This window comes from Elaeis guineensis, chromosome 1 (genome assembly GCF_000442705.2).
Source record: "Elaeis guineensis isolate ETL-2024a chromosome 1, EG11, whole genome shotgun sequence".
Classification (NCBI taxonomy): Eukaryota; Viridiplantae; Streptophyta; class Magnoliopsida; order Arecales; family Arecaceae; genus Elaeis; species Elaeis guineensis.
In genome coordinates this window covers 15,442,835-15,465,233 of record NC_025993.2, presented here as the reverse complement: position 1 = coordinate 15,465,233, position 22,399 = coordinate 15,442,835, and the positions used below count along the sequence as shown (strand labels likewise).

Genomic DNA, 22,399 nt, shown 5'->3' with positions numbered 1-22,399 from the left:
TCTAATACATAAGAGATACAATTTAGGATATTCTTTCGTACTAATAGAATGATGAATTCCCTATTGGATGACTATGAGTTTTATGTTCTCATTATGTAATTCAATATGTCTGTATATTGTCTTTTATTAGGCTTCACCTATTGACAATATCAAAACTACCTAAATTGTACATAAGGCTTGATAATATCATCAAGTCATAGGGATTTTCTATGTATTATGATTAAAATAATTCTTTCCCAATGATAATATTAGATTTAAGAGTATATATATATAATAGTCTAATTCAATATTTGTCTCCTATAAATACTTGCAATGCTATCAAAAGTCTTCACTCTAATGACTAAAAGACATCACTTTATTGCCAATAGTAGTACATCATGCAGTTACTAACAACGAGCACATATCCTAACTAGGCTCATATGTTGTGAACATTTTTAATGTTACAAGAAAAATAGAATATCACATATATATCCTTATCAATGATCTCTATCATCAACATGAATTCCATATCATATAATATAAAGAAAAATTATATCATCAAATATAATATCAAAGCAATACTCATGAAATATGCATGTAATAAATGATTATTTTATAATCAAATTATAAAATTTATTGGCTTTGTAGGGCATACAATTCTTTTAAGAGTGTGATACTTGTAGGCTTGGCAATTGGATTGGGTTCGATGCGGATAGGGTCAAAAATTCATCAATCCGATTTCAATTTATTTATTAAACAAATAATCTAATCTAATCCATATAACTTGTTTATTAAATAAGTCAAGTTAAGTTAAATGAATTAAATAATTAAGTAGATTTTTAACAAGTTAAATGAATTTAAATGGGTTAAACATATTAATTGGATTAGGTTACAAAGAGTAGAAGTAAGTTTTAAACATATTAAACATATCTCATCTGAGTTAAATAAATTATTTGATCCTTGTAAAAGGATTCGGTTGGGCATGTTGCTTAAGGGACTGGCAGAGTTTATACCTCTTAGGCTCATGAAAAAGAATAACTTCAGTTTCGTATGACAAAAGAGTCCAGTTTTAGCACGCATTATCAAGCATGGCTGAGCTTGGCTCGCGCATGATGAGAAAATCTGTTTTGCAACGGGTTAAGCTCGAACGGCTTGGTTTTATGCACCCCCTGATGGTCAAGGTTGAGGAAGATTTAGATGTCTAGATTGCTCACCCGTTGCGAAGAGCCACGGATCGCGATCCGCGTGCGTCCTCCAAACGAGATCTTAACCATCAATCCAACCCAATCCGACGCTCCATACTGACGCGCGCCCCAAATTTCCCCCAACTTCAAACCCCCCGATCCCGCCTCCTTGTTTTCCTTCTATTTAAACCCCCTTCCTCCCCACCCAATACCCTTATCCCATCATCAAACCCTTTGATTCTCCGAACCCTTCTCTTCCCTTCGATCCCGAAACCCTTGCCATCCATCCATTCTCGATGGCCCGAACGAAGCAGACCGCCCGCAAATCCACTGGCGGCAAGGCTCCCCGGAAGCAGCTGGCAACCAAGGCCGCCCGGAAATCGGCCCCGGCCACCGGCGGCGTCAAGAAGCCCCATCGCTTCCGCCCCGGCACGGTGGCGCTGCGTGAGATCCGCAAGTACCAGAAGAGCACGGAGCTTCTCATCCGCAAGCTCCCCTTCCAGCGCCTTGTCCGCGAGATCGCCCAGGACTTCAAGACCGACCTCCGCTTCCAGAGCTCTGCCGTCGCCGCCCTCCAGGAGGCGGCGGAGGCCTATCTCGTGGGGCTCTTCGAGGACACCAACCTCTGTGCGATCCACGCAAAGAGGGTTACGATCATGCCCAAGGACATTCAGCTCGCCCGTCGGATCAGAGGGGAGAGGGCTTGATCGCCGTTTGATAATTGGTGTTCCCGCTCGGGCTTTAAGTGTTCATCTTAGGGTTAGATGAAGTGCTGATTGGATGTAGAAAAGGGTGTGGAAGTTGTACTTTGGATGGTGTTTTGTTTAAATGTTCACTGGTTATTTCATAGATCTTTCTGGGATATATTCGTGCGAGTTTTTTTTAAGCTACTCGTTCAGAATTAATAGCGGGAAAGGATTGATATGCGTGTTTTTTTATTTCTTTTTTTTGAATTTTGCTACACTACTTTTTTTTAATAATATTTTATTATTAAAGATAATTAAGATATATATATTTTTTTATTTTATTATAAGGGATATTTAAAATATTTCATATTATTAAAAATATATATGTTGAAGATTTTTTTAAAAAATTAACTTAATTGTGGCATAAATTAATTTTAATTTTTGGAATATTTTTTTACATTAAATATATATAATATTTTAATTAATAAAAATTTATATAATTTATATTAATTCAATGATAAAAATAGATAAATAATAAAAAGTCTGATTGCATTATGTGAGATAGGTATTTTGGGAATGGAATTCTTAAAATCTAATGTGTGTGATATGCCATGTAATTGATTGTATTTTATTAATTTTTGATTGTATGTTATTCACCCTGCATATGTTTTGAGATTTATTTTGATTCGCTTGTATTTGATGCATACAATAATTTTTTCATGGACTGGAATATAAGAAGATTCTAGCCTATGGCATTAAGTAATAATCAAGAAGTTATCCTATCTGAGTTTATCCATTCAAATGCTCTGGGACTTTTAATAGCTTAGAAAATGGGGGATTTCTGCCTTGAAATTTCTGCACCTCTCGCGTGATGATTCGCTTGAGAGCACCTCTATTGGCTTTCTCAAAATTAACTTTGATAGCAAGGTCTTGGATGGTGATATTAGTTGCAATGTGGTTGTTATTATAATTCTTAGCTTATAATTGGTAGCAATGGGCGGCCTATATTTGTATGATTCTTCTATTTTGTGGGGGAATCTGAAAGGAACTTGAAAAAGCCTAGTATATATTATGGGTTCAGTTTTGACTGATTTAAAATAATAATCAAATTGATTTGTTTTGAATTAGTTTTCTAAACTTGAAATCGAAAGCAAATCAACTACATAAAATTGGTTCAATTTGATAAAAAAAGGTTGGTTCAATTTGATTTAACTTATCGGGTTGTGAGTTATTGGATTTTTGTCAAATAGACTGCTCAAATATGTTAAATAAGTTGCTATTTATTTTAAACTATAACCATGCTAAATGGATAGTTTATATGATGACTAAATAGACAGTTAATGAATAAGCTAAATCAATTAAATGAAATAGAATTACAACTTTTTTTGAGAAAATATCATGCAACTTAGGATTTATCACACATATAAATATATACAAACATACATACACACATGGTTTGGTTTAAATTAGATTTTTTAAAATTTAAACCGATACTAAAACAAATCTTAAAATGTCTAATTCAAATAAAACTAAAATTAGCGGCTCCAATCGATTTTGTGATTTAATCAATTTGATTGCATATCCCTAGAAGGGACCAACATTTTACTTGAAGGGTACTCAGAAAATGATGATCCGACGAACTAGGCTGATGCTGGTCTCTCTGATATTTGAAGGATTTATTCATTGCTTGTAACTTTTGAAGGCACTCACATCTACAAAGAAGCAAGCAGTGCTGCGGATCTAATCATGCAGGGTATACCATTTGAGACTCCTCTGCATCCTCGTTCATGGACGTATTTATATCAATACTGTTTAATGATCGCTGCACTTTTTTTAAAAAAAGAAAGACAACCTTATAAACTCTGGTACATCTAACCAAGCTAAACTCTCGTACATCACCTCCTGAAAACATCTGCTGGAAAAAGAAAAAATTATTTTTTTTAAAAAAAAAAACTTAGACGGAACTCAACAATGCAGCCTGATGGATCCAATAACGAAAAATATCAATATCAGAATTAAGTACATGTGGATGGCAGAAGCTGACCATGCTAGATTATTTTAACAAACCTATGGGCAAGAAGATCAACTGCCATTTTAAAAGCCTCAGAAATCCATCTGCAAATACTGATATTAGAACACAGGAACTTCAGTAGTATTGCAGCTTTCACCATCTCTGTCATTAGTGCTTAGGCCGGTGTTTGAGCTACTGCTGCTGCCTTTTCTTCTGCAGTAAACGGTATTGGCTTGGTTGGGGCAGGCAGGCGACCGATGCTATCAACCTTATCCCGCTGCTTTGGTGGCGGTCTGGCAGCTCTTGGTAACAGGCGTCCTTTCTTGGCAAACCACTCAGGCTTGAGAAGTGCCCGGAATCCCAATTTGTTGTAGTACACCTTCCTCACAGACCCACCTGCAGCTTCTACTGCCGCCTTTGCCCTAGCTGTCACCCTTGTTACCTGCATTAGCTCCCATGCATATGAACCAGTTAAAAGAGTATATTGTTCTACATATGAAAAAAACGACCTAGTGTTGCAATTTGCTCATAGGGCAGCTTACATTTTTCACAAATGTGTGCACTACATCTGATGTCATACACGATGCACATGGCTTTGCCTTCTATTTTAATTGTTTTTAGTAGAAAAACAGAATCAAAATGACATAGAAGTGAAGACTGACAGCTCGACATTACACATAAATCTCACAGCTGGCATAACTAAATCTATACACCATGAGAAATGGCGAAATGAGTAAGGAGCTAATTTAATGTTGCAAGAACGGGGCCAAAGAAAGGAAAATGAGTTGCTATAGGTCATGTATGACAAATGCATGCTGGTGAGACTCAAAACCTATATAACTGACAATGTTTAAAGTCAGGGTGTATCATAAAATGACGAGGCTGTTGGTAAAAAGAAAAATTTCAGCTAGAGATGGGTGCACCAGATTAAAATGGAGTTGCATGTGCAAAATATACAACTAAGAATTCCTAATTCAAAAAATAAGGACATTATTAAGCGCTAGAAGGTTTCAAAGCACATCGGAGGCCCATTTTGAGGAGGGTTAGTACTAAAAGTTCTTATTTTAAACATTTGTTCAGCCAATAGTGTTTCCCAGTGTTTGTATTTTAGAGTTGTTTTAGCTGTTATTTACTCTAAAATTTAAACAAAGAAATCTGCCTATTTCACCCTCATCTAGCAGTGCGGGACCATTTCAGCTTCTTACCTTCTTAAAGTAAATGAAGTTGACAGACCATTGACCCAACAGGGTAAACTGAATGTAGATTTAGGATCGAGACTTAGGAAAAGGCAAGTTTTTATTGAATTTGGTGTCAAATTCTTCAATTAGCTTTCCTAAATCTTCAACTTAGGTTCTTGCCATCTGTGTGACCGAAACCAGGATTGGGCGTGGTAGATTAGTCTCTCAACAAAAACAAAAAAAGGAAAAGAAGAGATTGTAAACTAGTCCAATGTATCAGAAATTTGTTCCTAGTTGATGTGGATTTATAAATGACTACAAGGCAACTTTGAATTGATTAATAAAGTAAATTGCTATTATCACCTACTGATTGCTGAGATAAGCTGTTATTAAGAGAAAAATCAGAATGTCTGACAGGATTGCCCTGTTTGAAATTAAGGAATTATTGTTAATACCAAACATTGGAGAATGATCTACACTAATGCAATATGCAAGAACATAAGAAAAATTAAGATAGAAATTGAAGACCAATAGGGACAAGCTTACGTTTCTGGAAGTATAGGTCATGATGGATACATGCAACAGATCAAAGTTTATCCATAATGGTCATCTTTATTTATGGAGGTTAGCATCTTGTTTATTAATGTGTTCAAGAGTTCTATTTGTGCCATATTCAAACAGCCTATGAAATCAAAAAGATGAAAGCATCTATTTCATTGGAAATAACCTAAGGATCAGCAAGTGATATGCAAATATGAAGAATTTACTGTGACACTAAATATAACCGCTAACGGAAGTTCACCTCAAGATGAATTGGCCATTTGATGTGTTCAGCACCACGACCCATCAATCTAACACCATCTTTTATCTGCTTCCCTATGGCACCTGTCTCCTATAAGATATAAGAGGATATTTTGAAGTTAATACAAACATGACATGACACTACGGTGTGAAAATAAATGATAAAGTTTACTACCTTAAGAGTTTTCATTGTGATGAGTTCTGATGAGTCAATTTTGCCTGCATTTATGTGTTTTGCAATCTTTCCCAATCCTACTGGCTGTTAAAAGAAAACGAAAAACAAAATGAAAACAACTTTAAAAGTTAAGAGAAACGACAGAAATGCCTCAAGTATGGTCACTGTCATGCAAGGCTAATAGCATACTCAGTCTTGTGGTGTCTTTTTCAGCTAACAGCGGTAACAGGCGGGACCAACCGTTGTTTCCATCAGTAAATAAATAATATATAATAAGCATAACCTCTGTGAATCAACGCAAGATCCATTTTCTTTTTGGTATCAATGAAAGATCTTTTAGCTACCAAAAACAATAATTCTAAGAATAAAATGAGTTGGATGCAAGAAGCCAAAATACAAACTATTCAACTATTTGAAGGATAAAATATATCTACCCAGTTAGTTTACCTTAAGTGGTAAAGATTGAGAGCACAAAGTTAATGAGGAAGTTCTCAATAGATGAACATGCTCATGAAGGAGCCAGTAGTAGCACACCACACTAAAATAATTATGAACATACGGGCAAAGCTCGAGGAACCAAGAAAGAAGCTTCTAACTAAGTGCTCTACCTCCATGGAAATCAGAAGCAGACAAGAAGGCCATGACAACATCGAGCTCATAAAAATCTAAGAACTAGCCTTCATAAAATATTGCATGGACTCAGATATAAGAGTTGGATACGACACAAGATATCGAGTTTGACCTAGCAAGAGCAATAAATTGGGATTTGGGAACTTATCAGAAAGATATTATTGGTAAATATGATCCAATGAGGCGTTAAAAGTGGTCTCTACATCTAAATGCAAAACTTTTTGAATCACTTTTTTTTTCATGGCTATTGTTCCAATTTTCAATTACATGCTTTAGAAGTTTGTTGTCTTCATTACATTGCAATGTCCACTGTCAGTTCAGGCTCATTTTCTGCCTATACAGCTACTTGGTCTTACTACTTCTATGAAGCGATCAGCAGTTCAGGGCTATTGTTCGCTTCCTCCTCCATTACTTTTTGACCAGAGAAAACCTAGCCCTGAATTCTCGCCTCTCTCTTCATACCATCCAATTCCACTCCCAACCACCATCTCAACCACCTGAATCCACCTCTTCCTTACCCTTATAGTTTGTTGCCAAGTTGAAATGCTAATTTAGCATGCCATGGTGGTGTATTGTCTATGTTATTTTTCTGTATTTTTTTTGATGTTATTTAGCATGACACTGTCCTAACCACGTCTGTTCCACTTTATGAATGTTAAAATGACAAGTAGTTTCTCTAGCATTGTGTCTCATGTCGAAATTCATAATAATAGTACATAGTTGCATAACTTTTCTTTCCCCCCTGAGTAATAGATATGCCCAAAAGCCTTTTTTTTTTTTTTTGATTTTGCACATCACCACTTTTTTCCAAGAGAAAAGGGCTAAACTGACTTCAACTTGAAAATGACAACCAAACCTTTAATTTGAAAAGCCATTTTGTTGCTTGATAGTTTTATCAGCCTTAGGGTTGTCATTTGCTTGGGTTCAGCCCCAGCAAGTATCTTGAATAGGCTTCGCACAAGGCCCACCATAAAATCCAAGCTAAAATCTAGTCCACTATCTCCCATTCTTCATCATTTTTCCTCCATGGGAGAAAAAGGAGCATTCTCTCTAATGCAGTTGCTTTAGACCATTGTTGCACACAACTACCCCACTATGACCCCTCATAGCAATCTCTCACCTTCATATTTGAATCTAGGGTAATCCATAAACAAGTTAAGGGATCATCTGGCTTACTCATTTTCCTAACTAAATACAGCCTTTGATTCTAGTCTTAGCAAAATCTCTCATCTCTAAATGCATTTAAAGATGCAGCCTCAGATTTAAAGTCCTTTCTAGTAAATTTCTTGTCTCAAAACTCACATTTCACTGAAAAGAACAACCATGTTCCTCTTTCTAGTTAATCTGCCTGGTTTTTAAAGCTCCTTTTCTTCGACCCTTAAAGATTATACATTAGCCATACTGTTACATCTTTACCTCTTGAAACCTCTCCTCATCTATCAACACTTCAGTCAAGGTTCTTTAAATACTTATTTCTGGAAACATCATGATGAAACATGAAATGATGACATGCCTCACTAAAAGGAAAAAAATACTGATAAAAAAAAGTAGAAACAAATCCCATGGGAGCGATTGCCAAATAGGGAAATCTCAAGTAAACACTTTTTTCCAGAAGTAGTAGAAATAGAAAAGGAGATAGACCATGTGACTACATCTAACAGTTGTCTGATGCAGCCATCTACTTCTAGTAAATTTTGATTTATAGTTTTTTAAGATGCTAATTATATGATATGCAGGAAAAAAGATCCCATATGTTCCAAAGTTTTTTCTTCAAAAAGGCATCAGTGCTTAATGCACTTCGTTGGGCTGCATATGAGACTGATTCAAGGTGGATTGAAACAAGAAGCTTCTCATGATAGTGTCAAGCAGATAATGAGAAATTATAACTCCTCCATGGCTACACAACATAGATTACCTAGCCATCTTTGTCCCCTTTTTGGATGTTGAATTAGCAATGGATATCCCTAGCATAGAAATCCATGCAAACACTTGAATTTTAAAAGCATGAGAAGCTGAACAACTTTTGTTTTCCCAAGAGATGCGTATAGATAAAAGCCTAAATTTTAATGTTTTATTTGACTTGTACCTCATTATTTTTCCAAGAATAAAGGGTCAACCAAAAATCAAGTTAAACTAGAAAAAGACCAAAGAACTTTTATATTGATAGAGTCATCTGCCTAAGGATTGCTATTTTCTTAGGTTCGGTCATAGCGAAAGTTTTGGATAGTCTTGGAAGAAGGCCTGATACAAAACAGCCCAAGCTAAATCTTAGCCCATCATCTCCTGTATACCATTATTCCTTCAAGGGAAAGAAATGTAATGAACTTTTCATTTAATTTAAAATCTGTCTCATAATTGACATCCATACTCACCCATTATAAAACTCTGTAGCATTCACTCACCTTCTTATAAGACTCAGGGGCAATGTCCAGACTTTGTATTAGAATCAATAGTAATTTCTAGAATGGTCAATGGATAATCAGGTATATTAAGTTCCTCTTTAAGCACAACCTTTGATTCTGATAGCAAAATATCTCCCACAAGTGAAAAATGAGAGGCTGATGAAAGTTCTATCCACAACACCTTCATAAGTAAAATTTCCTAAATTGCTTGCCTCAAAAAAAAAAAATCATATTGTTTAGGGAAAGAAATCATATTATTTTGGGGAAGAAAACACAACCTCGTTACAAATGAATCCTACTTAGATATTTAATTTGCCAAATTCCTAAACCCTTCTATCCTCGTTGATTCACCTAACAGCCATAATATTACCTTTTCACGTCCATTTAAAAGAAAAAAAAACACTTTAATGCAACTTAATGCTACAGACATACCATACCTATACAGGACAGCATAGGTAGAACAATCTTTCTTCTAAGCAAGAATAGTTGATAATTTTTTCTTTCTGATATTGCCAATTACCAGGTATTTGCCAACACAACTGGCCCCAAATATGCCTTCTCATGTTTCCCAGTAAGTTTCATAACTGAAAGAACATGGCCAGCAGTAATTCAATGGTGCAACATATGTAGGTGCTCATCCTCAATATACCACCTACCATCTACTTATAATAGAAGTTGATTGATCTAGTCATGCACTTTAAGTGACTAATGAAACCAAAAACTGCTTAGCAAGGTTCACCATGTCGGTACTGGGTCCCATACTGGTGCCAACTTGTGATTGTGTCGTGGCCTGTTTGGCATACCGAATGTTGGTACACCCTGATACCACGTTTCGGTACTGAACCAGTATGGTATGGTACATCTCACACTATCTGGTTCAATCCGGTATGGCAAACCTTGCTACTGAGCCTATCATAAGCATTTTCACCAAACTTGAAGCTAAACTTGCATAATGCAACTAAGTTATCAGCTGTGGATCTCAGCATCAACAATGCTGACAAATTTTTGAAGAAGATCCTAGTATCTTTACAAATTACAATACAATATTAGCCCAATGCACATCATGTCTAGTTTGCATATTGTAGGCCCAATATAAACATAGTATCAGAGACAAGCCAAAGTTGTTCTCTAATTCCGCATCAAAAACAACCTTTTTTTAGTCAATATAACAGAATAAAACCATCATCTACGATAACTCATCCAAGAACTTCATCCTGGAATCACCTAGTCTCCTTCCCGATCTATTATACTACTTGCACCACCAACATAATTACCAAAAGTCACACCAAAATGATTACATTTGAGAAGAAATATAGCAAAAAGAAAACTAGGAAAATAGAACATTTGATCACCTGGAAGGTGAGGCTGAATGGGTTCTTGAACCCTCTTCGCGGAAGGCGGCGGCGCAGCGGGGTCTGGCCACCCTCGAAGCCAAACTTCATGGTTCCCCTCGCCTTCTGGCCCTTGTGCCCCCTCCCGGCCGTTTTCCCCTTGCCGGACCCGATCCCCCGCCCCTTTCGCTTCTTCTTCTTCCTCGGCACGTTGTTCCTCAGATCGTTCAGCTTCAGGAGGCTGACCGTCGCCGGCGAGGAACCCATCCCCGCCATCTGGCCGTACGAAGCCCAAAAGATCCCATAAGGACCCGCCGCCGACGGTGGCGTCGGAGAAGGAGGGTGCGGCGCTAGGGTTCTGGAGAGGGGAAGAACGGCAAAGGAGAGGGGTCGGGTGATGGGTGCTTGGGGGAGGATCGGAGGCTTGAGCTTGGAGACGAGAGAGAGACGGCGCCACATGGCGAACGTTAGGCCGCGGGGTTTGGGGATGGGGTTTGAGGTTTGAGGAGAACTCGGGGTTGAATGCGGGAAGATCACAGCCGTCCACTGCTAGCTGATGAAACGGCCCGGGGGTTGCTTTGTGGGGAAGACGCTAACCATCTGATCTGATCGGGCTCGAAGCAATTAGTGGAGATTGATTTTGAAAATGGATTTAAAATCGATTTTTATGCCTGGCGGACTAAAGATTAAGCTGATGCAGTTTTTTTTTTTTTTTTTAGATATATGCCGATGTCCCTCCGGCTCTAGACTCGGTCATCAGAGTGCTCTATCACATACAATACGGCCTAATCTATCATGCGCGGATCAACATTGCAGCAAAGAGACGAAAAGAATATGACAGAGGAGCGGATGGACTTTCAGTTGCTCCATGTTATCCCATCCACTGAATGATGGTAGCAAATTTCTCTCAATGAAAATTCTATGTGCCTATAGCACTTCCTTAGTATAGATGATATTTGACCAGACAGCATGAATCTCAGCTTTCAAGATTGAAAACGCAAAAGATAAGGGACTCTCACCGTTAGTAGCTTAATATCCAAACCTCGGATGATAAAATCTGCACCATCCCAACCATCCCTCATATTGCCATCGAAATTCATCTTAATAAATCCTGAAAAAGGGAGCTCTCAGGAAATGATTAAGTTGATGTAGCTTAATCCGACGGCAGATAGAGTATCTTCTTGTTTAAATGCTTGATTTGAGTTCAAGCCCAAGTTATTTATCTTTGAAGTATATAAAAGTGAGATGATTTTTAAAATTTTAATTTTTAAAATAATTTTTTGTTATATTATTTTAAAAGATTTTTTTGGTAAAGATTAAAAATATGCTAGAAAGAAAGATTATCAAAACTTAAGAAAAAAAAAAAAAAGAAAGGAAGATACATTAGTATAAATGGGCTCCCGTGAGAGAGAGAGATACTCTTAAACCTCTACATCCAACCATTGGTTAGTTATAATATATTAAATTTTTATTAATTATTATAAAATAATTTTAAGATATTTTTATAATTTAAATTTAGTTAAATTAAATTATTTCAAATCTAAAAATTTTTAACAGCCGTAAGCAGCTACTGTATATTATAACTAGTATGTTCAAAAGAGTACAAATTGAATAATATTTTAAAAACCTCTTTCAATATAATCTTTCTATCAAGAAAAATAACTTATCAAACAATTAGCATAAAAAAATATTTTTTTATACCATATCTTTTAAATAACAACTATGCACGAATAAAAATGCTTTCGAAACATCTCTATACACAAGAAACAGAAAATATAAAATACTATTAATTTTTAATTATTATATAAAATAAAAAATGAGAATCCAACCATAGAAATTTGACAACCCCTATATGATTCAAAATGTTACAAATTAAGTATACATTTGGTCTATGTATATAATAAGATAAAATATTTTGTGAGTTTGAACTTTAATATGCCTTATTCTATGTATCAAAAGTAGGCTATCTACTAAAGCTCATTCTTTTGAATAAATATTGTATGCCATAAAAATATAAAAGACCGTAGACAAATCAAGGCTTTAACAAATTAAATACTATGTAGTCTGTAGATGGTGAACTATATTCAACAGCCATTTATTAGCTAAAACTCTTACCAAACGGCCAAACGACAATAGCATGAAACTGTGATGCACTTAAAAAATAAAGGACAGCAAGCCTAAGGATTGAAAGTCCTAATCTATTTTTTTTAAATCATTAAACAAGACCAATTTAGTGCCTTGGAGAGACAACTATAGATCAGCCCACTTCACAACTTTAAATGCATTTGCATCAATTCAACTTTATCTTCCTCCTCCTTCTCCTCTTTGTCGCCCAGAGATAGCAACCCAAGAGGGAAGGAGAGGTAAATTGGGTTGATTAAAAATTTTAATCAAATTTAATCTCTAAACAATAATATTCTTCAATTTGGAACTAAACTAAATGTTTGTGATGTGATCAATATATGCAGCAGCAAAAGTAAATAATCAACAAAACTTTACAACAAATAATCTAATAAAAAATAAGAACTAAAAGCAAGTAAAGTAAGAGGAGCAAAATAGTGAAGAGAGCAATGCACAATCACATATATACAAAAATTTTATAGTGGTTCGGTACAATCCGTACCTACGTCCACTCCCCAAATTTTCTATGAGAATTCTACTATAATCCCTCTGATTACAGTATGTTTATTTTTTTGTACTCACAAACAAATTTAGTTGATTTTTCAGGATCACCAACCACAACTTTACACCGATAGTTTTTCGGACTCATTATAAATCTAGTTAGTTTTTTGGACTCACCAATTAAAATCTACAACATCCAATTACGGGCTTAGACGAGCCTCAACCCCAAGTTTTTTTTCTCCAAAAAAACTTATAAAGAAACAAACTACAATATATGAAATTTCAGCACATAAAGAAAAATAAAAAATGAAACTCTTTTGAGCACGAAAATAAAGCTGGTGATTTGCTCTTTAATGCTTGATTTCTTCTTCAATTGATGCTTGAGAAGATGTAGAATATGTTGGAAAAGATCACTCTTTGAAAGCTCTAAAATAGTGCATTACTTTTTTTCTTTTCTTTTTTTCAAAGGTATTCCATGTTTCTCATAAATTTGAATATTTTTCTCTTCTTAATCCTTTTCTTTTGCTTCCCAATTGATTCCCCATCTTTAAATAGACTTAATAATGGCTGGAGAAAGGGTTCTAGCCATTGGAATAAAAAAAATAACCATTGAGAGTGATTGGGAGCAAAAAGCTGAAGTTTTGAAAAACTAACCGTTACAGTCACTGAGCCGATTCAAATTTTCTTTGAGTCGGCTCAGTACATCACTGAGTCGACTCAAAAATCCATTGAGTCAACTTAGTCCCCTGACTTCAAAAATTTAGTTTCCTGTCTTTCTTTTCACTGAGACTTGGTTGACTCAGTTACAATCACTGGATTAGCTTAGTTCTTCACTGGGTCAGCTTACTCTTTGTCTAAAACTCAAAAAAAATTTTATAATTCTTTTGACTTAGTAAATCTTGAGGAGAACTTTTTCATAGATTATTTCTTCAATTTAAGCACCTGAAAAGACCTACATATATTCTTGAAACATATGATTAGTATCATTTATACTCAATATTTTGAAATCATCAATATCAACCTTGGGGTCAACAATCTTCCTCTTTTTGATGATGACAAAACTTTGAGTATATGCCCAATAAAAATAAATAATGTATTTCAATGCATTTTGTCAAATTAAGACATAAAGTTATGGATTAAATATATGAATGCATACTCCATGAATATTCTCAATTAATCTTTTAGTTCTTTGCACATATTGCACATAGTTTATAGTTCATTGCATAAAATTCATAATGTCTTAATTCAAATTAATGAGTATTATTCTTTTCCAAGCTTCAAATTGATGAGCATTTTAAGAATTAAATCATTAAATATATACTCAACATTTCTCTCCTCCTTTTTGACATCATCAAAAAGTGTTAAGTGGATGTCTGGCTAGGATACCACCTTCCAAGACCTTTTCAGTACCACGCGATGCAGCAGGAAGAAAGAAGAAATAAAATAAAACAATCAAAATACATGGATCAGCCATAAAAGGGCTCACCTCCATGGGGCATGCAAACTTCACTATGAAAAAGAAAATTTTACAAGAGGAGACCTCACCCTCAAACCTTGTACACCTAATTCTTTTTCTCTAAAAATTTTCCTCACAAAAGCTCTCTTTCTCTTGGAAGACTCCTTGAACCTCTGACGTGATCGACGTCCGCTGTCCAGGAGCCCTGCTCCTTCTCTCACGCGGCCTCATGCCTCTCTCTCCTTCTCTTCGGGTTCCGCACGGCGCTTTCTGCAAAAAATCAGACCACTCAGCCACTTTCTGTGCCTCACAGCCCTTTTAAAGGGTTAAACATGACTTAGATTAGGTTTAGGACTCCTTAATCAACCCAAATCAAGTCTCAGGCCGTTGGATCAAGATCGAGAGTCACCCACGCCCTCCGATCACGCTTCGGTTCACGGAATAGTATCGTGGACCATAAAAAATGCGTGGGAAATGCCCACGCAGTCCATGCGGTTCGCCATAGACCGCCTGGTCCATGGTGGATTGGGGTAAAGGGCCCAGGCAAGGCGCCTAGGCCTGGGCCGCGTCGGTGCGCGGGCCCGCGCACGGGCTGGGCCGCGCATTTGCCTGGGCCGTGTGCCTAGGTCGCGCGTCCCGCGCGTTAGCCCCGCCTGGGCCGTGCACCACCGCTTGCAGCCGCACCGCCGCCACTCCGCCAGCCCGCCGCCAGCCGCCGCCAGTCCTCCACCACCTCGGGTCTCGTGCCGACTTCAAAAGCTCATATCTTCTCCGTCCGAGCTCCGTTTTGGATGATTTTGATCTCGTTGGACTTTATTTTTCGCTGCGAACCTCACTGTGGGCTGAATCTTGAGATATCAAATTCTAACAAAAAGTATAAGAGAATGATTTAAAATTAATCATAAAAATCAATAAGCATGTATCAAAATCAAAGATGTATCAAATTCAAATGAATTATCTCTCCTTTAAAGAAACTTATCTTTTGATTCAAAATATGTTTAAAATATTTTCTCCTTTTCAAAAATCAAGTTGAATTCACATACCAATGACTCTCCCTCTTTTTGAATGAACATGACTTTTTTTAATCAGATTTTCAAATAAATACTTTTATGCTTTAGAAGAAATAAAGCTTTTTAAAGATTTGAACAATGAAATTAAGCATACTAGATACATCAATATTCATTCTTTTCTTTTCTTAATGAATTTCAATCAATTAGATTCGAAAAAGATATATATCGAGAATGTATCAAGTAAATCAATGATAATATCAAAGCAAATGAAAGTCACTTTTTTAAATTTATTTTTTGAGTGTAAATTGCTTCATTATAAATAATTTATTAGGATTTTTCAATTCACATCAAAAATTTAGTATCATATTTGAATTTATAAATATGTTTCAAAATTAGATTTAAAAATTTATTTCTTGGAGTAGGAATATATTTCAAATTCATTTTAACTTCGATCAATGATCCAAAATGATTATAGGATCAAGCCATGCAAAGTATAAATAAACGAATCAAATAATCAAAAACACATGAATGCTCAAATTAGGAAAAACATGATATAATTTTTTTAATTATTTAAGTTCAAAAATTATTTCTCTCAAAATAAATCAACTAGCTAGAATTCTCAATTAAAATAAGATTAAGTTCAAGAATCATTTCTCCTCCTATATTTCAGAGTTCATGTTAGAAAATTTATTTTTCTCAATTCTTCTTCTTTTTCTTTCAAATTATGCATATTCATTTAATTTCAAGAGAAGAAGCCTTACATTTTTCTCTCTCTTACTTTTGCAAATAAAATCATTTAAAATTAAGCAAGATTTAATAGCGTGAGTATCAATTAAGTGGACTAAGTATCAAACTAAGCATTCAATTAATTCAAATATCAAACACACAAAACATGCACTCAAGTAGACACCAAATTTTCAAAAATTTTGCTTTTCATTAATTTTCAAGGATATTTATATAAGATATTTACAATGATAACAAATATCTAAAGGTCCAAAAAGTATAGCATGCACACAGGTAATACATTATCCAATCAAGCTTATTTTACTTTAAGTTTCACAAGTTATAACGTGATACGAGGGGTTATAAGAGCATGCTGAATTTAAATAAAATTTATGTTCACTATAAGTAAAATGATTCAAATAATGAAAAAAATCATATTTAACAATACATTTAAGCATTCAAGTCATAGAGTGAAATTATTGCAAGTATCGAAGAATCATCAAAATCAATCAATGTTGCAAAATAAATATAGCAAACAATAATGATATGATGTGAGAAAGGTTTAGCTTTTACCAAATATCACTATCCAACCATTTTAAGTCCTAAGTATCTATTTTCGAGAATTTGATCCTTTCATGCCATAGGATACTTGATATATCTACAAAATTATTTCTTACCTTTTGGTACCCAAGCTATCTTAAATTCATTAAGGTTAGAGTATATAGTTTCTTTTGAAACCTAAATTTATTTGACTGATGTATCATCGATTCTTTTAATATTACACTCTAAAATTTTATAGCCAATTTAGTTATATTTAAAATATTAAATAAAATAATTTTCAAATGAAGCTTTTATGAATTTATTTTTTTATAAAATTTTATTTTTTTAAAGGATTATACCCAATTCTTGCATTGTTGAAAATAGATTTTTGATTTTTCAGCATAGATTGAAGATTTTTAACACTAAATGTAAATTTTTCAGTAGTTAACTTTAATATTTCAATCTCTTTTCTTAGTTTAGTATTTTCTTCAATAAGAGATTGTTTAGACTTTGATAATTTTTTATTTTCTTTAATTAAAGATCTTTTTTCCTTCAATAATTTATTTTTTCAATTACAAACTTAATTCTCTTCATCCAATATTTTTTTCTATCAAAATCATATTCTTTTCTTCAGCTAAAGATGTATTTAACCTTTTAAGCTCCTTATTTTTCAACCTTAACTTTTTGTATTCATCCATTAAGTCATTAAAGGGTTCAAACAATTCATCAAATATAAATTGAAAGAGTTTTCAGAATTTACTTCATCCTCAATAGCCATAAGGTAAAGATTTGCCACTTTTTCTTTCTCATCAGAACTTGAAGTGTCACTATCTCTCCAAATTTTTAGCATTGCATTTTTTTTTGATCCTTTTAAGGTGCTTCTTGAGTAAAGAACAATCTGGCTTGTAGTGTCCCTTCTTGTTGCAATTGTAGCATGTGGTACTCTTCTTTTTTTTTCTTGTTCATTTTCTTTCTTCTTCATACTTCTCTTCATGAGAAACTTCTTGAGTTTTCTTGTGAGTGATGCTATGTCCTCATCATCTTCACTCTCCTCTTCATCTTCTCCTTCATCCGATTTATCGCTTTCTTCATAGTATGCAATGGATTTGAAGGTGATGGTTTTCATCTTCTTTGGCTCTTCTTCTTCCTCCTTTTGAGCTTTGTTCATCTCATGAATCATGAGTGAACATATCAACTCTTCTAAAGATAGCTTGGTGAGGTCTTTCACTTCTTATATGGCTGTCACTTTTGCTTTTCATTTCTTTAGCAAAGACCTTAAAATCTTACACACAAGTTTATAGTTAGTATAAGTTTTGTCAAGTCTATTTAGTACATTAATAATATCAGTAAATTTTAAAAATATATCAAAAATTAATTTATATTTTTTTATTTTAAATATTTTATATTTATGAATAAGTAAATTAATTTTAGACTCTTTAACTTGACTTATTCCCTCATGAGTAACTTCTAATCTTTTTCAAATTTTTTTAATTGATGTACACATAGATATTCTATTAAATTCATGTACATCTAAAGAGCTATAAAGCATATTGATGGCTTTGGCATTTAATTGAGCTATCTTTCTATCATATACGTCCTAATCCTTTTTCGATTTGAAAATTGACATACTATTGACTATAATTGTGGGTGTGTGTAGTCCTCTAGTTATGATTTTTTACACATTATAATCTAGAGCTTGTATAAAAATTTTTATTCTTATTTTTTAATATATATAATTAGTACCATTAAATAATGGTGGTCTAGATGTGGATTGTCCTTCAGTAAATGAAAGACTACTTGAGGTTGTCATGATTTTTGACTTCGCAAGGTCAACAACTAATAACAGAGCACCTGCTCTGATAGAACTTGTTGCCGATAGCAACTCAAGAGGGAGAGGGGATGAATTGGGTTGATTAAAAATTTTAATCAAGTTTAATCTTTAAATAATAATATTTTTTAATTTGAAACTCAACTAAGTGCTTGTAATGTGATCAATATATGCAGCAGCGAAAGTAACACAAATTTACAATAAATAATCTAATGAAAAATAAAAACTAAAAGCAAGTAAAACAAGTAAAGTAAGAAAAGCAAGAGAAGCAAGATCATGAAGAGAGCAATACACAATCACAAACACATAAAAATTTTATAGTGGTTCGATGCAATCTGCACCTACGTCCACTCTTCAAGTTTCTCTTAGAAATTTTACTATAATCCCTCTGATTACAGTATGTTTATTTTTTTTGGCTCACAAACAAATTTAGTTGATTTTTCGGGATCACCAACCATAATCTTACACCAATAATTTTTCAGACTCACTATCAATCTAGTTGATTTTTTGAACCCACTAATCAAAATCTACAATATCCAATTATGGGCTTGAACGAACCTTAATCTCAAGTTTCTTTTCCCCAAAGAAATTTGTAAAGAAATAAAATATAATATATAAAATTTTAGCACATAAAAAAAAATGAAACTCTTTTGAGCACGGAGAAAAAGCTGATGATTTGCTCTTTGATGCTTGATTCCTTCCTCAACTGATGCTTGAGAGGATATGAAAGATGTTGGAGAAGATCACTCTTTAAAAGCTCTCAAAATAGTATACTACTTCCTCTCTTTTCAAAGATATTCAATGTTCCTCATAAATTTGAATATTTATCTCTTCATAATCTTTTTCTCTTACTTTTCAATTGATTCTCTATTTTTAAATAGACTTGACAATAGTTGAAGAAAGAGTTCTAGCCATTAGAATGAAAAAACTAGCCGTTGGAAGTGATTGGAAGCAAAAAGCTGAAGTTCTAAAAAACTAGCTGTTACAGTTACTGAGTTGACTCAAATTTTTTCTGATTGGCTTAGTCCATCATTGGATCGACTCAAAAATCTACTGGATCGGCTCAGTCCCCTGACTTCAAAAATCTAATTTTTTGTACTGAGACTAGATTGACTTAGTTTTTTATTGGGTCAACTCAGCTACAGTCACTAGGTCAGCTCAGTTCTTCATTGGGTCAGCTCACTCCCTGTCTAAAACTCAAAAATCTTTCTTTAATTTTTTTAACTTGATGAATCTTAAGAGATTTTTTTCATAAATTATTTTTTTTCAATTTAAGCACCTGAAAAGACCTACATACATTCTTGAAACATATGATTAGTATTATTTATACTTAATATTTTGGAATCATCAAAATCAACCTTGGGGTCAACACTCTTCCTTGTTGAAAAAGAATGATGGGAGTGCCACCTCTCATTTCATTAAGAGATTGAAATAGGAGCAATATAAAAGAATAGAGTAGATATAAAGGAGGAGGAGAACAAAAGAGGAGAAGAAAAGGCAAGTTATCAATCTACCTAGAGAAAATGAAGACCCTACATCCTCATTATAACACGGAGTTTAGATCTTTTTTGGTGTGTTTTTTGCACCCTAAAAGATGATACATATTTGGATGGACAATATGTCATCCATCTTGGTGAAAGATGATCATCTCTCATCTTGTTGGTTTGCCAAATATGGATAGTATGCCAAATATAATGAGTTAGAAGATAGGCAACAACCATCTATCACTAAGATAGATGACATGTTGTCCATCTAGCTAAATATGTATTATTCTCTATTGTGTGAAATACATACTGTAGAAGATTTTAATTGTTATAATAAATGACCTTCCCAACCTCCCATCATATCTAAGTGCAATTACAGATTAATGTGGTCCTTATACAAGATGGGCATCAAAACTTTGTTCTTTAAAGTGCAGCTAGCCAATCTCCTATCATCCTCAAGTTAATTTGATACAAGACCTGTAGCGTTGGTCATTGTTTATCATTGACGATATAATGTTCCATTCCCTCCATATTGTCCAACACAAAGCTGCCATCCAACAATTCTACATGGTTCTCTTTTTCTTGGAGAACTCAAGCTTCTCTCTGGTGACACAAAAGTGAGCAAGCTAAGATCATGAAACTTTTAACTTTATTGATGCTTGAGAAGATTTCCAAAAGACAAGAATTTGTGGATAGGCTATCTGACTTTACCTTCATTAATTTTTTCTTTTGCAATCTAATAGACATTCAAAATTGGATAAACAACAAGCTAATATGAGGTCTATTAATAGGCATTAAGAAACAAAACAAGCATTTCATGGTTTAGCTTGTTTTGTAGGTTCATTTTTAGTCAAATTTTTACATTCTAAGGAATTGACAATCTTAAATAAATGAAAGAAATATATTTCATCAAGAAAAGAAAGGAGAAGGTGAAAAAAAGGAGAAAACCTCTTAAGCTTGATATATGTTATCGACCTACTATATTGAATATAATATATTCCAACTAGTTTATCAAAAAAAAAAAATCCACCCTATTATTATTGAGACATTTTTAAAGATTATCATTACAGATATTTTGTAGCTATGTTTATCCATAAATGTCATCATGGATGTGATTTTACAATTTCTAATGTCATATCTTTTTTCACTAAATATAGTGATATTATGCTTTTTATTATATTTATAAATATAAGAATAGATCTTGTTGCCCAGCTATGCAACCCAAGGGGGGGTGAATTGAGTTTCTAAAAAATTTTAAGCTTAACTTATGACTTATGAAAAATGTTTGACAATAGCTAAATAAATAAGGAGAGTAAAGCTAATTCAAGGCTAATGGCTAAAAGCAAGAATGCAAGAGAATAATGAAGAGTTAAAGAAGAGCAATTAGGCACACCACAAACAAAAGGATTTATAGTGGTTCGGTGTCAATCCTTGCACCTACATCCACTCCCCAAGCTCCTACTTGAGAATTTCAATCCACTAACTTGTATTCAACCCGAATACAAACGTCGGAAACTCCGACTCTAGCTATCCCAAGCTAGCCCACTTATTTTTCGGGTACAAGCCAACCCAATACACTCCGATTCAAGGTTCGGATCAACCTTCCCTTGTTTTGAAACTCTTCCAAAACAAAGAACACTAACTCAACCAGAGTATAACAATGAATAGCACAAAAAGTATAGAGAAAGCTCATTTAATGAGCGTATGAGACTTTAAATATAATTTACTCAAGAAGAAGAAGATCCTTTTTTATTTCCTCAAGGTGATTGGAGACTTGAATGTGCACTTGAGGAGTTGGTGAGCTTGGATTAAAGGCTTCTTGAATGCTTTGAGTGAGCTTTTGCTTAGGGCTGAAAAGTTTGCTTGAAATCTCTTTTTCAAAAATCTCTCTTCTTGATTCTCCTTTGATTCCCACCTTTTTATCCCTTTTATAGCTTTAAAAAATGATGAAAAACATTCTGGACTGAAATAGAGCCGTTAGACTACATTAAATGAGCATTAAAAGTACTTAAAATGGGTTAAAAACTAGGCGTTGCGGAACAATCTCGTCACAGGGGTTGACTCATGGGTCGACTCATGCCTGGGGGTCGACTCATGCCTGGGGGTCGACTCATGGGTCGACCTCTGTGGAAAAATAACATAAAACAACCAGAAGACAAGGTTCTGTGATTTTTGGCCTAAAAACAGCAGGGGTCGACTCATGCCTTGGGGGTCGACTCATGGGTCGACTCACAGGTTGTGCCAAGCCAAAAAATCTGCGTGCCAAACAGCTCATTGTGCCATGAGTTGACTCATGGGTCGACTCATGATTTTCAAACATGCATATCTTTCAAAATACAAGTCCAAAAATAATAAAATT

General features: G+C 34.4%; 2 protein-coding genes across 2 annotated transcripts; one reads left to right on the top strand and one right to left on the bottom strand.

Moving 5' to 3' along the window:
• Positions 1–1,373: 1,373 nt before the first annotated feature.
• Positions 1,374–2,010, top strand: LOC105038006 (histone H3.2). Its single transcript, XM_010913668.4, has one exon. The coding sequence runs from the start codon at positions 1,460–1,462 to the stop codon at positions 1,868–1,870; it is 411 nt and encodes a 136-aa protein (XP_010911970.1). The 5' UTR covers positions 1,374–1,459; the 3' UTR covers positions 1,871–2,010.
• Positions 2,011–3,810: 1,800 nt separating this feature from the next.
• On the bottom strand, positions 3,811–10,909 carry LOC105038007 (uncharacterized). The gene is made up of 4 exons (XM_010913669.4): positions 10,399–10,909; positions 6,015–6,098; positions 5,841–5,930; positions 3,811–4,302 (listed from the first exon to the last, which is right to left on the bottom strand). The coding sequence occupies exons 1-4, from the start codon at positions 10,834–10,836 to the stop codon at positions 4,036–4,038; spliced, it is 879 nt and encodes a 292-aa protein (XP_010911971.1). The 5' UTR covers positions 10,837–10,909; the 3' UTR covers positions 3,811–4,035.
• Positions 10,910–22,399: the final 11,490 nt, after the last annotated feature.

What these genes read in the sequence shown, in the direction of transcription:
- LOC105038007 (XM_010913669.4), bottom strand. Translation starts at nt 10,836, where the DNA reads ATGTGGCGCCGTCTCTCTCTCGTCTCCAAGCTCAAGCCTCCGATCCTC. An exon ending in TCACAATGAAAACTCTTAAG is followed by an intron (nt 5,931 to 6,014) that starts GTAGTAAACTTT and finishes TATATCTTATAG; the next exon opens with GAGACAGGTGCCATAGGGAA. An exon ending in AATGGCCAATTCATCTTGAG is followed by an intron (nt 4,303 to 5,840) that starts GTGAACTTCCGT and finishes GAGCTAATGCAG; the next exon opens with GTAACAAGGGTGACAGCTAG.
- LOC105038006 (XM_010913668.4), top strand. Translation starts at nt 1,460, where the DNA reads ATGGCCCGAACGAAGCAGACCGCCCGCAAATCCACTGGCGGCAAGGCT.